Consider the following 12,852-nt stretch of genomic DNA (forward strand, 5'->3'; position numbering starts at 1 on the left):
CTCACGGAGCCTCCTAATGATGTATCTATGGGAATGGACCTATCCTGGAACACGTGCAAACTCAGGGAATGGCGTGGGGAAAGCTCTTTGGTACCCGAAAAGCAAAGGTTATCTTGACAACCAGGCGCTGGAAGCCGGGGGAGGGCTGGGACAGAGCCGTTGCCAGGGTAATCAGCTTTTGACAGCTCCGAGCAGTAACTTCCGGCACTGAAGGGCTGAATCATGGCGTCACTTCCTGCATAAAGGGCCGCTCGTGCACTCGGATTGGCTAGCCTTCTTATTTGGACGGACGTCCCGCCCTCTGGCCGTTTCCTGGCCGAGGTGGGTCGGTAGTAGCGATGGCGGGTCTGAGTGACTTGCAGCGGCTACAGGCCCGAATGGAAGAGCTGGAGCGCTGGGTGTACGGGCCGGGCGGGGCGCGCGGCTCGCGGAAGGTGAGTAGTCTGGTCCGGTAGTCCATTTCTGGAGCAGAGCAAGAGCGGTCCACTGTCCTGGCCCTCGGGATGCAACCGCTCCAGTCCTGTTCTCCGCAGCCCGGCCTTTGAAATAACAAAGGTCCGGGACCTCCCAGAGCTGATTGGACCATCCGGGTCCATTGTCATAGGGGGCTCTGCGGGTGGTTAAGCCAGCCTGAGAGTGGGCTCAGTACCTACTGTGGCTGAGACTCCGCCCTTGCCCTCGCGGGCTATAGTTTGGGAGACCTGACACACTCGAGAAGCTGACTAATGAGAGTTTCAATAAGAGCTGAAGTCCACGATAGGAAGGCCCGTCATGGAGCCCTGCATAATTAATTGCTAAATGAATTGTGCAGGAAGAGGTCCATGGGACCCCTGGGGAGGCAGAGCAGAGGTGGATAAGGAAAACTCCAAAGGGTGAGAAGTGAGGTCTGAAAGGACCAGGATTAGGAAGGGAAGAGATTGGGTACTGGGTATTCAGATGTGGACTAGCACTGCTTTATACCAGTGACAGAATTTTGACGACTAAGATGCTCAGGTGCCCTCTCCTCCCCTTTCTACTATGGGAAGACCTTTTATTGAAGAACTTCTGATGGCGTGTCAGGCATGTCCTGGAGCTAAGTGCGTCCAAGGTAATGATGTCTGTTTGTACACTAAATGAGGAATTAGTTGCCACTAGCAGACTGTGCTCCCATTTCAGAACTAACTTCTCAAACATTCTCTTCCTTTGGGATCTATGACGCTGACCCTCCTGGTTTTCCTTCTACCTCTTACTGCTGCTTCTCAGTGTTATTTGCCTCTCCCCTGGCATTCCTCATCCTCTACCCTAAAAACTGGGTGAGTGCAGTCACTTCCTTAGTCTCCTCCTCTATTTGACCCTTTAATATTGGGATTCTTTACATTCTACCCCTAAACTTTAGGTAGGCTCACTCGCTTCCATGGTGTCAATTACTATTTACATGTCGATATGTCTCAAATGTATATCTCTGGTCCAGATTTCTGTTCTGAGAACCAGACTTTTATGTCCAGTTGTCTACTGGACTTTTCCACTTGAATATCCAATAGTCATCTCAAACTCAATCTGTATGCTCTTAACTGTACTTTTTCTCTCCCCTAACCTGATTCTCTTCTGTATTCCCTAATTCAGTGATTACACCATCATTGGGATCCCAGTTGTTTGGACTCTTCCATCTCCCACACTAAATTTGATGTGGAGGGGATAGGGCTAGAGGTAGGCCAGCCAATCTAGAGGTCATGAAGGCTTGAATGAGGATGCTTGCATTTCTCATGCCCAAACCCAGGACTTAGGAACCAGAAAATATATTGTGTATACTATATATTCCATAGACTCTAAAATAGTTCATTATCTTCCCCATCAGACTTGAAACTTCCCAGGGAGTACATGATTCTCTCTCTCCACTTTAAGGATTCCTGGAAGGTGGGGCTGCATCTCCTTTAATATTAGAGAAGGGAGGCCAACCTAGATTACTGGGATGCAGGTTTGAGAGTCTGGGAGAATGAGGGTTCTTTAACTTTTCCAAGCCTTGAGCCAGGTAGTATATCTTGGAATTAACCACCACTTCTCTTACAGGTGGCTGACGGCCTGGTCAAGGTGCAGGTGGCTTTGGGGAACATTTCCAGCAAGAGGGAGAGGGTGAAGATTCTCTACAAAAAGAGTAAGTGCTTCCATGATGTGCCTGCCTGCCCAACATCCCACCCCTCGGCTTCCTGGGACCTGGCCCTAGCCCTTCAGTTCATTAGGTCACTGGAATAGCCCTTTGGGGATAGAAAGATTATGAGGACATTTACCTGCACCCAATTCAATTGGTAAATTGTGGTGTGCTTTTCTACCTTGTGGCTAAACCTCAAGCCCATGACAATGTCCTAAGTTATGAGATAAGAGCTCTACCTGAAAGCTTCTCTTGGTGAAGGAGGGTAAAAAGGGTATGGGATTTCCCAGGCAAGGTTAAGGGGCAGGAAACAAATTAGACACTGAGAGCCTGGTTATGTCAGAGCTAGTAACCTGCTTAGTAACTAGAAATTAGACAAAGCTCTGGCTTGTCTTGGTGACATCTATAAGAAAAGAGGCCTTCTACCCTTGGTGAGGATAGGTCAGTGAGAATGCTAAGGGCCCAGAGTGGTGGTGGCAATTGTGTTTTCAGCTCTGAAGCCTGATGTCAGAAGAGACCTCAAGAGAAGAGAGTGGAGAGATAGGGAAGTGGGGATAGGGAGCCTGGTGGAGCCCTGCTCATGTGGCACTGTTGGGTATCAGCTTCTCATTGAAGGCTCTCCTCAAGGCTGACCACTTGTCAAACATCCTTCATAAGGCAGAGCTCTACTTCCCAACCCTATTCCATTTTCCATCTCGCTACTTTTCTAGTTGAAGATCTGATCAAGTACCTGGATCCTGAGTACATCGACCGCATTGCCATACCTGATGCCTCTAAGCTGCAATTCATCTTAGCAGGTAATGCTGGACTACATGTGTACATGCATCTGAGGATGTGGGTCATCGGGGAGGTTAAGCACAGAGATGGCCTCTCCATCCAGTCTTCTGATGGATACAAGCCCTGGATGCTGCTCTCTGGAATTATGGCCTGGTTCTGGATTGAGGATCCTATGGATCCTCTAGTAGACATTGAGTACAGTATACCTCTGCGCCAGCTGCAGGCCATGGTGCCAGCCACAGTGGGAGCTAGTCCAGTGTTCTATCAATAGTCTGCCTCTTGGATTTTCCTTCAGAACCTTCCTCACTTCTGCTCACTAGACAGAGGAGCTTCTAGGAAAGGGTAGGGGTAGAGAGCATTGCCATTAAAGAAAAGAGAGAGTATTGGCATGACTTTCAATATCTTTCTTTCATGTGAGAAAGCTCTGCAGTGTCAGAGGTCTAGGCAGGAACTATTGCCTTGGCAATGTCTGCTAATCAGTCAGCCATTCTATAAGCTAGGGTTTTTTGAGCTTCGTTATTCATCCAAAAGATGTATAATGATCATCTACTCTGATCCAGGTTCTTTCCTAGGTGAGGAAGCATACAGTGGTGAACCAGAAAGTCCCCGCCCTCATGGGCACAGCCAGAGCTAGGGGAGACAGGGTCCCTGCTTCAGGCACCTGAGCTCATAACCCAGATGGGAGATCAGTCTCCCAGGAGACTGATCAGTGCAGTGCAACACTGAGGACTGGGTAAGGATGGGCCACTCCTGCTAAAAGGGCTGTCAGAGTTCCCAAAGGGCTCTTGATCAATTGCCATGGCTCAAGCACCAAGTTTAGATATTCTCCTGCACTGACTCTTGAGTCCAGCCTCTCCATCCCTCGCTGTGGCACTGCCTCAGGAATTGTGCATCCACTTGCATATGAATGGTTGCACAGTCTCCTAAATCATACTCTTGACCCTAATCTTTCCCTTCCTGCATGTGGTTCAGTCTCACCCTCACAAAAACATGTTTCCAACATGTCACTTTGCCTACTTTGGAACCTCAGTGTCTCCTGCCTTGCTAGGATAAAGTCCTAATTCCATAGTCTACCATTCAAAGCCTTTCAGTCGGCCGGGTCTACCCTCCCATCCAACTCTGTTTCCTGTGCTCTCCCTACTCCAGTTCAGCTAATTGAATTCTTTCTCCTCTACTAATTGACAGGCATTCCTGCCTCTAAGCATTTGCATGTGACAGTTCTCTCTCTTGAATACTCTTCTCACTCTATGGATTTCAGTGCATTGAAATCCCCTGTGCATACAGGGCCTAGCCCAGATCCTGCTCTCCTCACTGGACTCTTCCATTACTGTCCCAGCTCTCCTCCAGCATATAATTGTCTATGCCTCTGAGAGCCACTGAGCAGAACCTGCCTGGCGTAGTCTGCCACATATCTCCTCTTTCAGACCTTCCTGGGGACCCTTGGGTGTGGGGATCCAAGTCTGAAGTACTTTGTATCCCGTGGCCTAGGAGATGCTCCCTGAGTTTGTTGATAGGAGGCTGGAAGAAGAGGTCTTGAAGTTAAACCTTGGAGAAAGGTGGGATTTGGAGAAATTGAGAGGCTCCTTAGGCTCAGATGGGTCAGACCTGAGGCATCCAGGAGAGTTGGGGGCAGGATGGAAATGTGCACCTAGAGAAGGGGGCAGTGGACAGAGTCACTGTCCAAAGCTCTAGGACCTAGCCATCTCCCTTGCCAGGTCCTCAGGCCCTTACATGGGCTGAGTAGCAATGCCCAGGTTTGCTTCACTGCAACTATCTTGTCCATTTTTGCTTTAGAGGAGCAGTTTATCCTTTCCCAGATTGCACTCCTGGAGCAGGTGAATGCCTTGGTGCCCATGCTGGACAGTGCTCACATCAAAGGTATCTCTCTGGGGTTATAGCTTCACTACTCTGGTTGGGGAGGTAGGTGGATGGATGGGCAAGACTTTCCTGTGTTTCAGGTTGTGTGGATTTGGGTTGGGTCTGTTCCTTATCTTTTTTTTTTTTGGACAGAGTCGTACTCTGTCACCCAGGCTGGAGTGCAGTGGCATGATCTTGACTCACTGCAACCGCTGCCTCCTGGTTCAAACAAACTTCCCACCTCAGCCTCCCAAGTAGCTAGGATTACAGGTGTGTGCCACCACACCTGGCTATTTTTAGTAGAGACGGGGTTTCACCATGTTGGCCAGGCTGGTCTCGAACTCCTGGCCCCATGTGATCCACCCGCCTCAGCCTTCCAGAGTGCTGGGATTACAGGCGTGAGCTACTGTGCCTGGCCTGTTCCTTATCTTTATCCTCACCCTGAGGTACTTGCCACATCCACCAATTAAAATTACCAGGTTAGAGAGCCCAGTTTTAGGACCTCAGGCAATTTGGGCCTGAGAATACTAGCCTAAGCTCTAGCAGTCCCCAGTTCTGGGGATTCCTTCTGCCTTCTACCTACCCCCAAGCATCTCTTCTTCAAGGTGCTGCAGAACCCAGATTTTACTATCAGAGTCTCTGCCAGGTCCATGAATGTATGTGAATTCTTTCTGCTGCACTGCTGAGAGCAGTCCCTGGGCCTGGATTTTGACAAGCAGATAGTGGCTTTAATTGAATCCAGATATCCATCTTGTCTGTCTCTGGAGGTATTTTTCCCAGCTCCCCCTCCCTACCCCAGATCAGCTGCCCGCTGAGTATCTGACAGCCTTAAGCTTTGAGCCCAGCATGGTGGCCAAGCCTTGGCATGTTGGATTCCAGCTTAGGGACCTGGCATCCATCTTCAGACTCCCTGTTCCCTAGGCCAGGCAGACCTGCCCCCGCTGGGCTGAGAGCAAAGGGAGAGGTCCTATAATAGCCAAAGCTCTCTTTACCTGGTCCTGCTTATAGCACTGGGGTGGGGGTAGGGAGCAACACTGGGAACCCCAAGGTTTTGTCTTCTCCTTGGGACATGTATCTTCCCCTCCCCTATGGGTCCTGGAGTAAGACTGGAGTGGGCAGGGAGCCCCACCGCCACCTTCAGCTGCAGTGGTCGATGAAGTCTGGCGTTTGTTTAGCTTCTCCACTCAATACTCTAATCCTGCCAAAGACCTAATAGACTATTGAGCAGTCCTGGGGGAGGGCACAAGCATCATCCAGCAGTGTGCGTTGTGTTTTACAGCCGTTCCTGAGCATGCTGCCCGCCTGCAGCGCTTGGCCCAGATCCACATTCAGCAGCAGGTATGGGAGGGAAGATGACTAGAAGGGAAGATGGAGGTGGCGCAGCACCTCATCCCCACTCATGCCACCTGGGGAAGCAGCTTCAGGCCTTTCTGTTGTAAGCTCAGCAGAAACTTTTGGGTTTATCCTTTATCTTGCATATGCCCCAGGGAGGTAAAGGGACTTGCCTAGGTTCATGTACAAACCTTCTGCTTCCAGAGCAGGACTTTATTGAGACACCATAAGGTTGAGGCTGGGAGGTACCCAAGAATTCCTGGGGATGGTATGTCATTGACTGTGGGTAGAGGGGCTCTTTTTTCACTATTCCCAGGCCCTAGTGTAAAGTTCAAAGAGAGTTCAGAAATAAGGACAGAAGAAGAGACGTATACTAGGGGGAATGTTTACTTAATGTATGGCCACTCCCTTTTCCATCAGTCTTTGGACTGCTGTTAGGGCACCCATCCTGGAACCTGAAAGTGCTCCCATAGCCATTTGCTCCTTTGGCTTTGGGGTTAAGCATCATCTTTTTTAGGCTCCATGGGGAGTGGGAGTCTCTGATGAGGCAGGAAGTTTAGTGGAAGATGTAGGCTTTGCCCAGCTCCTTTCTGTGCTACACTTTGGCCCTACAGGACCAGTGTGTGGAGATCACTGAGGAGTCCAAGGCTCTCCTGGAGGAATACAACAAGACTGTATCCTTTCTGCTCAACTAGGACCCTAATGGGTGCTGTCCCTAAGCCCTGTCCTTTTGTTCCACCTCTAGCTCTCTCTCATCCTATCCCACCCACCTATGTTTGCCTGCTCCCCACTTTCCATGAACTTCCTCACTCAGATTCCTATTCTCACCTTGACCTACAACCAGACAATGCTTCTCTCCAAGCAATTCGTGCAGTGGGATGAGCTACTTTGCCAGCTAGAGGCTGCCACGCAAGTGAAGCCAGCAGAGGAGTGACAGCTGTTCCCTATCCCAAAGTGGGCCTGGGCATTCAGGCTCCAGGGCCCTATGCCAACCTGCTTTTGTTACAAGGCAGAGGAAGCTTTGTATTTATTGGATTCAAGGCCCACCTCTCTGTACTCTGGGCTCTAAAGTTGGAGGTCAGGTTACCTGAGGTTTGCAATTTGCAACACCCACCCTCCCCCCAGTCAGTGTTCTTATTCCAGTGACAATAAACCATAGAGATGACTGGAGGAGTGTGCTGGCTTCTTGGTCTAGGATGGAGGTGGTGGGGGGCAGAGGTGTTAGCCTGCCTAATCGTTTGACTGGGAACTAAACTCATCTTGGTCTGGCTTTCTGGCAGATGTAGAGCTCTCAAGATGAAGGCTCTCATTTGATTACGTGAATAGGATATTCCTTTATGTATCCATTTATCCCACATTTGCCAATAAGAAACCTCCAAATGTCAGATGATGGGAGTAGATAGGGCTCACCTAATCCCTGCCCTGCACGGGCTAGCAGGATAGACAGTAAAGGAAAAGGGCAGTCCTATCAGGTGGACACAGAAGAAAAAAGGGACTGAAGGGACCTGGTAAGTGATATCCAGGGACTTTCAGAGCCAAGGGAGCAGCATGTGCAAAGGCCTTTAAATTTCTCTCTTGGGAGCCTACCTGCTGCCACTAGCCGAGAAGGGCAGCCTAAGAGGTTTGGATGCAGGAAGTTTTGGTCCTGGGGAGGGGAAGTTCGGAAGTAGGGGCGCTGGGGCAAGCATGTTGAGAAACAGATTGGCACCGTAGACCACCAAATGTTTGCTGCCCCCTTGTGGTCTCAGGGAGTGCTCTGGCTCCAGACCCTTTTTCCAACGGCCCGCTGGCCGCCCCGCCTGTGCGACCTCTCTGGCACCTCAAATTCAGCGTGTCCAAACCGCTCTGAAATCTGGGAGTCACCCTAGATCGGAATTTCCTACTTCTCCGTCCAAACAGTGGCCAACACGTCACCGAACTTACTAGTATCTCCCAACTTAATCTTTTTTCCATTCCCACTGCGATTTCTCTGGTTCATTAATGTAACAAATCATTTAACAAATATTGAGCGCCGGTCATACGCCAGGCACCATACTAGGCTCCGTGGGCACCCCCGCCCCCCTCAGCCCCCAGACTCCGCGGCAGGTGTCGTCAGGGGCTGTGGCCCGATTTCCCCACCCCTTCCTCCTCGGCTCCCTGCACAAGATCTGGTTCGACTGGCCCCTCGAAAACCCCCGTGGTCCGCCAGCGCCCACAGGATGAGGTCGAAGCTCAGAAGTCGGTAACTAAGGCTCTCGCCCATGCAACAGCAGCCACTACAAACTGAAGCTTTTGTTCGCACCCACGGTGAAACCCACAGCTCCCTCTTTGCTCAACAGCTAATGCCAGCCCTCCCATCTTCTAAGGGCCAGATGCCCCTCCTTCAGACGCAGGACTTCCCCGACGGCCGCTCCTTTCTACCGCAGGGAACTGTCCTGCCTCCCTCCCGGGCGTAACAGCGGAGGCTGCCCTCGTGTTCCCATTCCCACTGGGACTAGTCCAGAGCGCCCTGGCCGGCGGGTTGTTTCCGCGGCGGAGATGCCTCGGGGCCCGTCCCTCATGTCCCGCCCCCTATGCCCCGCCCCCTCGGGGCGTGCGCGGCCCCGCGGCCTTAGTGCGCTCCGGGCCCGCGCGCCATCTTGGCTCCGGATCGTGCGTGAGGCGGCTTCGGTGAGAGCCGGAACCGGGCGGGCAGAGGGGCGCTCGTAGGGTGGGGGGACGCCTGCGGCTTGGCTGCAGCGGCCGGCAAGACCCTGGAAGAGACCGTGGCTATGGAAACGGCCAAGGCTGTCTTGGAATAGCCTGAGCAGCCCTCCGAGTCGAGCCTCTGCCCCCGAGTTTCTGAGTGACCTGGGTTGATATAGATCGACCCTGGTAATCTCTGGGAGAGGGGGTCAGTTCTGTTTGGGGGCAGCACTGGATAAGGGTTCTTGGCTGTTTCCCGGGGGGCCTGGGGCGAAGGGCCTTGTCCCTGTCCTTGTAGAGCCCCAAGTGAGGAGCGCTCTCTATTGGTATTAGTCTGGGGTGAGGGTTCCAGGCCGTGTTCCAAGGAGTCCAGGATAAGGGGGGCTAAGCCCCAGTCCTGGAGAGTTTGGGATGAGGGGGCCTGGCGCTTTCCCAAAAAGCTCAGTGTTTGGGAAATGTGGTCCTTCCTCTGGGACTCCAGGATTGGAGGTGGGGTTGTTATGGCCCTTGTAGAGGAACGGGGTGTATGGGATACAGCCGTTTCCCAGACTGCGGCAGGCATGGCCCTTGTCACGAGATGCTAAGGACGAGGGGACATGATCCTGTTTCTGGAAAGTCTGGAACGGGGAGCAGGGCCATATCCTGAATGGAGATAAGGGATGGTGGACAGTGACTTGGGGCACATTGCTTAGCACTTATCTGATGCTTCCCTGCAGTGGGCAGCGAGAGTCACAGACAAGACAGCAAGCAGGATGGAGCACTACCGGAAAGCTGGCTCTGTAGAGCTCCCAGCGCCTTCCCCAATGCCCCAGCTACCTCCTGATACCCTTGAGATGCGGGTCCGAGATGGCAGCAAAATTCGCAACCTGCTGGGGTTGGCTCTGGGTCGGTTGGAGGGCGGCAGTGCACGGCATGTAGTGTTCTCAGGGTCTGGCAGGGCTGCAGGAAAGGCTGTCAGCTGCGCTGAGATTGTCAAGCGGCGGGTCCCAGGCCTGCATCAGCTCACCAAGCTACGTTTCCTTCAGACTGAGGACAGCTGGGTCCCAGCCTCACCTGACACAGGGCTAGACCCCCTCACAGTGCGCCGCCATGTGCCTGCAGTGTGGGTGCTGCTCAGCCGGGATCCCCTGGACCCCAATGAGTGTGGTTACCAACCCCCAGGAGCACCCCCTGGCCTGGGTTCCATGCCCAGCTCCAGCTGTGGCCCTCGTTCCCGAAGAAGGGCTCGAGACACCCGATTGTGAAGACCTGCTGAGCCAGCCTGTTCTCCGGGCCTGAATGTCTGGGGTGCTTGTGCCTTTTCTGAGAAGCCCTGTGACTGCTCAACATCCCCATCAAGGTTTGAGTCCACAAAAGTGGACCTCCCTATCATGCTTCCCCTTCCCTCTAGCATGTGGGAAGAGACTGCTGTGAAGAATGACAGATATGGGGCCTCTGCCAAGTTCCACATTGCTAAGTAAGGGCTTACTCTGCCTTCTACCTGCAATGCATCTGAACTGCCTTCTTAAAGAGGTCCAGGGAGGGATTTAGGAAATAAAGTTTCTACCTATTTGATGAGCCTCTACTCAGCCTGCTATGTGGAGTGGGATTAAAGAAATGGGAGTCCCCGCCCTTACCCCAGGGGGCTGATCGGGTGAAGACAGAGGAAGAGTAGGCTCAGGCCGGTGCTGGGAGAATATAGTGTCTACAAGAAGCCTCAGTCAGTACTGAATATATCTAATTCCCTGGGTAGTTATTTGTCCCTGCTTTGGCCTGGTTTAGGAACACTGCCAGGTCAGACATTTCTCTCCATCTGCAGCATACAGTATAATATAGTGGTTGTGAGCGTGGACTCTGGTACCAACCTGCCTGGGTTTCAATCCTGGTCTGCCACTTATTAGCAAGTTACTGCTCTGTGCCTTAGTGGTCTTATCCGTAAAACAGGAATACGATAGTGTTTATCACATAGGATTGTTATGAGATTAAATAAGGAAATATACATATATGACATTTAGATACCACGTTGGCACATAGTGCTATTAAGTGTTAATTGCTATTATCGTTATTAAAGACTTACTTATCCCAAATGCAACAACTGTCTCACACCTCCTTCCCTCCAGCTTCCTTGCCCCAATCTCAGCTATGGAGCTGGACTCCTGCTTTGAAGAGATAGAGGCCTTTCGAACTCCCTCATGTTCCATCTTCACCTCCAGACCTATCTGTATACACATTTATCAACTCCATTAGTTTGCAAACATGCTTTTTCCTATCTTAGAATCATATCTTTGGGTTGGGCACAGTGGCTGATGCCTGTAATCCCAGCACTTTGGGAGGCTGAGGCAGGAGGATTGCTTGATCCCAGGAGTTGGAGACCAGCCTGGGCAACATAGTAGGGAGACCCTGTCTCTACAAAAACATCTAAAAATTAGCTAGGCATAGTGGTGTGCACCTTTAGTCCTAGCTACTTGGGAGGCTGAGGCAAAAGGATCACTTGAGCCCAGGAGGTTGAGGCTGCAGTGAGCCATGATTGTGCTACTGCACTTCGGCCTGGGTGACAGAGTGAGACCCTGTCTCAAAAACAGAAAACAGGCTGGGTGCAGTGGCTCACACCTGTAGTCCCAGCACTTTGGGAGGCCAAGACGAGTGGATCACTTGAGGTCAAGACCAGCCTGGTCAACTTGGTGAAGCCCCATCTCTACTAAAAATACAAAAAATTAGCTGGGCGTGGTGGTGCATGCCTGTAATCCCAGTTACTTGGGAGGCTGAGGCAGGAGAATAGCTTGAACCCAGGAGGAAGAAGTTGCAGTGAGCCGGGATTGCACCACTGCACTCCAGCCTGGGTGACAGAGCAAGACTCTGCCTCAAAAAGACAAAACAGGCCGGGCGCGGTGGCTCAAGCCTGTAATCCCAGCACTTTGGGAGGCCGAGGAGGGCAGATAACAAGGTCAGGAGTTCGAGACCAGCCTGGTCAACATGGTGAAACCCTTTCTCTAGTAAAAATACAAAAATTAGTTGGGCGTGGTGGTGCACGCCTGTAATCCCAGCTACTTGGGAGGTTGAGGCAGGAGAATCGCTTGAACCCAGGAGGCAGAGGTTGCAGTGAGCCAAGATCGCACCATTGCACTCCAGCCTGGGCAATAGAATGAGGCTCCATCTTAAAAAAAAAAAAAAAGCCGGGGCGGTGGCTCACGCCTGTAATTCCAGCACTTTGGGAGGCCGTAGTGGGCGGATCACAAGGTCAGGAGTTTGAGACCACCCCAACCAACATGGTGAAACCCTGTCTCTACTAAAAATACAAAAAAAAATTAACCAGGCATGGTGGTGGGCACCTGTAATCCCAACTACACGGGAGACTGAGGCAGGGGAATTGCTTGAACCCAGGAGGCGGAGGTTGCAGTGAACCGCCACTGCACTTCAGCCTGGGCAACAGAGCGAGACTCCATCTAAAAAAAAAAAAGGCCAGGCATGGTGGCTCACGCCTGTAATCCTAGCACTTTGGGAGGTGGAGGCAGGCGGATCACGAGGTCAGGAGATCAAGACCATCCTGGCTAACACGGTGAAACCCTGTCTCTACTAAAAATACAAAAAATTAGCTGGGTGTGGTGGTGGGCACCTGTAGTCCTAGCTACTCGGGAGGCTGAGGCAGGAGAATGGCGTGAACCTGGGAGGCAGAGCTTGCAGTGAGCTGAGATTGCACCACTGCACTCCAGCCTGGGCAACAAGAGCGAGACTCTATCTCAAAAAAAAAAAAAACAAAAAAAAAACACCTCAATCCCAAATCTCTCTCCAGGTCTCATCCTTGCCTTTTACTTTATTTATTTATTTATTTATTTATTTATTCATTTATTTATATATATTTTTGAGATGGAGTTTTGCTCTTGTTGCCCAGGCTGGAGTGCAATGGCATAATCTCAGCTCACCGCAACCTCTGCCTCCCGGGTTCAAGCGATTCTCCTGCCTCAGCCTCCAGAGTAGCTGGGACTACAGGCATGCGCCACCATGCCCGGCTAATTTTGCATTTTCAGTAGAGACGGGGTTTCTCCATGTTGGCCAGGCTGGTCTCGAACTCCTGACCTCAGGTGATCCGCCTGCTTTGGCCTCCCAAAGTGCTGGGATTA

At 51.6% G+C, this 12,852-nt stretch overlaps 2 protein-coding genes across 3 annotated transcripts; both read left to right on the top strand.

The window, feature by feature from the left end:
• Positions 1–195: 195 nt before the first annotated feature.
• Positions 196–7,256, top strand: DCTN3 (dynactin subunit 3). Of its 2 annotated transcripts, XM_054502743.1 has the most exons (7): positions 196–434; positions 2,047–2,131; positions 2,836–2,922; positions 4,697–4,780; positions 6,039–6,097; positions 6,706–6,765; positions 6,936–7,256. In XM_054502743.1, exons 1-7 carry the CDS (start codon positions 339–341, stop codon positions 7,023–7,025), a joined length of 561 nt encoding a protein of 186 aa, XP_054358718.1. In that variant the 5' UTR covers positions 196–338; the 3' UTR covers positions 7,026–7,256. The 2 variants fall into 2 exon arrangements, with proteins under 2 accessions (XP_054358718.1, XP_054358720.1); XM_054502745.2 differs by lacking the exon at positions 4,697–4,780 and having other exon boundaries at positions 283–434.
• A 1,066-nt stretch (positions 7,257–8,322) lies between these two features.
• On the top strand, positions 8,323–10,826 carry RPP25L (ribonuclease P/MRP subunit p25 like). Its single transcript, XM_054502746.2, has 2 exons — positions 8,323–8,740; positions 9,472–10,826. The coding sequence occupies exons 1-2, from the start codon at positions 8,609–8,611 to the stop codon at positions 9,997–9,999; spliced, it is 660 nt and encodes a 219-aa protein (XP_054358721.1). The 5' UTR covers positions 8,323–8,608; the 3' UTR covers positions 10,000–10,826.
• Positions 10,827–12,852: the final 2,026 nt, after the last annotated feature.

This window comes from Pongo pygmaeus, chromosome 13, assembly GCF_028885625.2.
Source record: "Pongo pygmaeus isolate AG05252 chromosome 13, NHGRI_mPonPyg2-v2.0_pri, whole genome shotgun sequence".
NCBI classification, from domain to species: domain Eukaryota; kingdom Metazoa; phylum Chordata; class Mammalia; order Primates; family Hominidae; genus Pongo; species Pongo pygmaeus.

What these genes read in the sequence shown, in the direction of transcription:
- DCTN3 (XM_054502743.1), top strand. Translation starts at nt 339, where the DNA reads ATGGCGGGTCTGAGTGACTTGCAGCGGCTACAGGCCCGAATGGAAGAG. An exon ending in GCTGCAATTCATCTTAGCAG is followed by an intron (nt 2,923 to 4,696) that starts GTAATGCTGGAC and finishes TTTTTGCTTTAG; the next exon opens with AGGAGCAGTTTATCCTTTCC. An exon ending in AGATCCACATTCAGCAGCAG is followed by an intron (nt 6,098 to 6,705) that starts GTATGGGAGGGA and finishes TTGGCCCTACAG; the next exon opens with GACCAGTGTGTGGAGATCAC.
- RPP25L (XM_054502746.2), top strand. Translation starts at nt 8,609, where the DNA reads ATGCCTCGGGGCCCGTCCCTCATGTCCCGCCCCCTATGCCCCGCCCCC. An exon ending in TCGTGCGTGAGGCGGCTTCG is followed by an intron (nt 8,741 to 9,471) that starts GTGAGAGCCGGA and finishes GCTTCCCTGCAG; the next exon opens with TGGGCAGCGAGAGTCACAGA.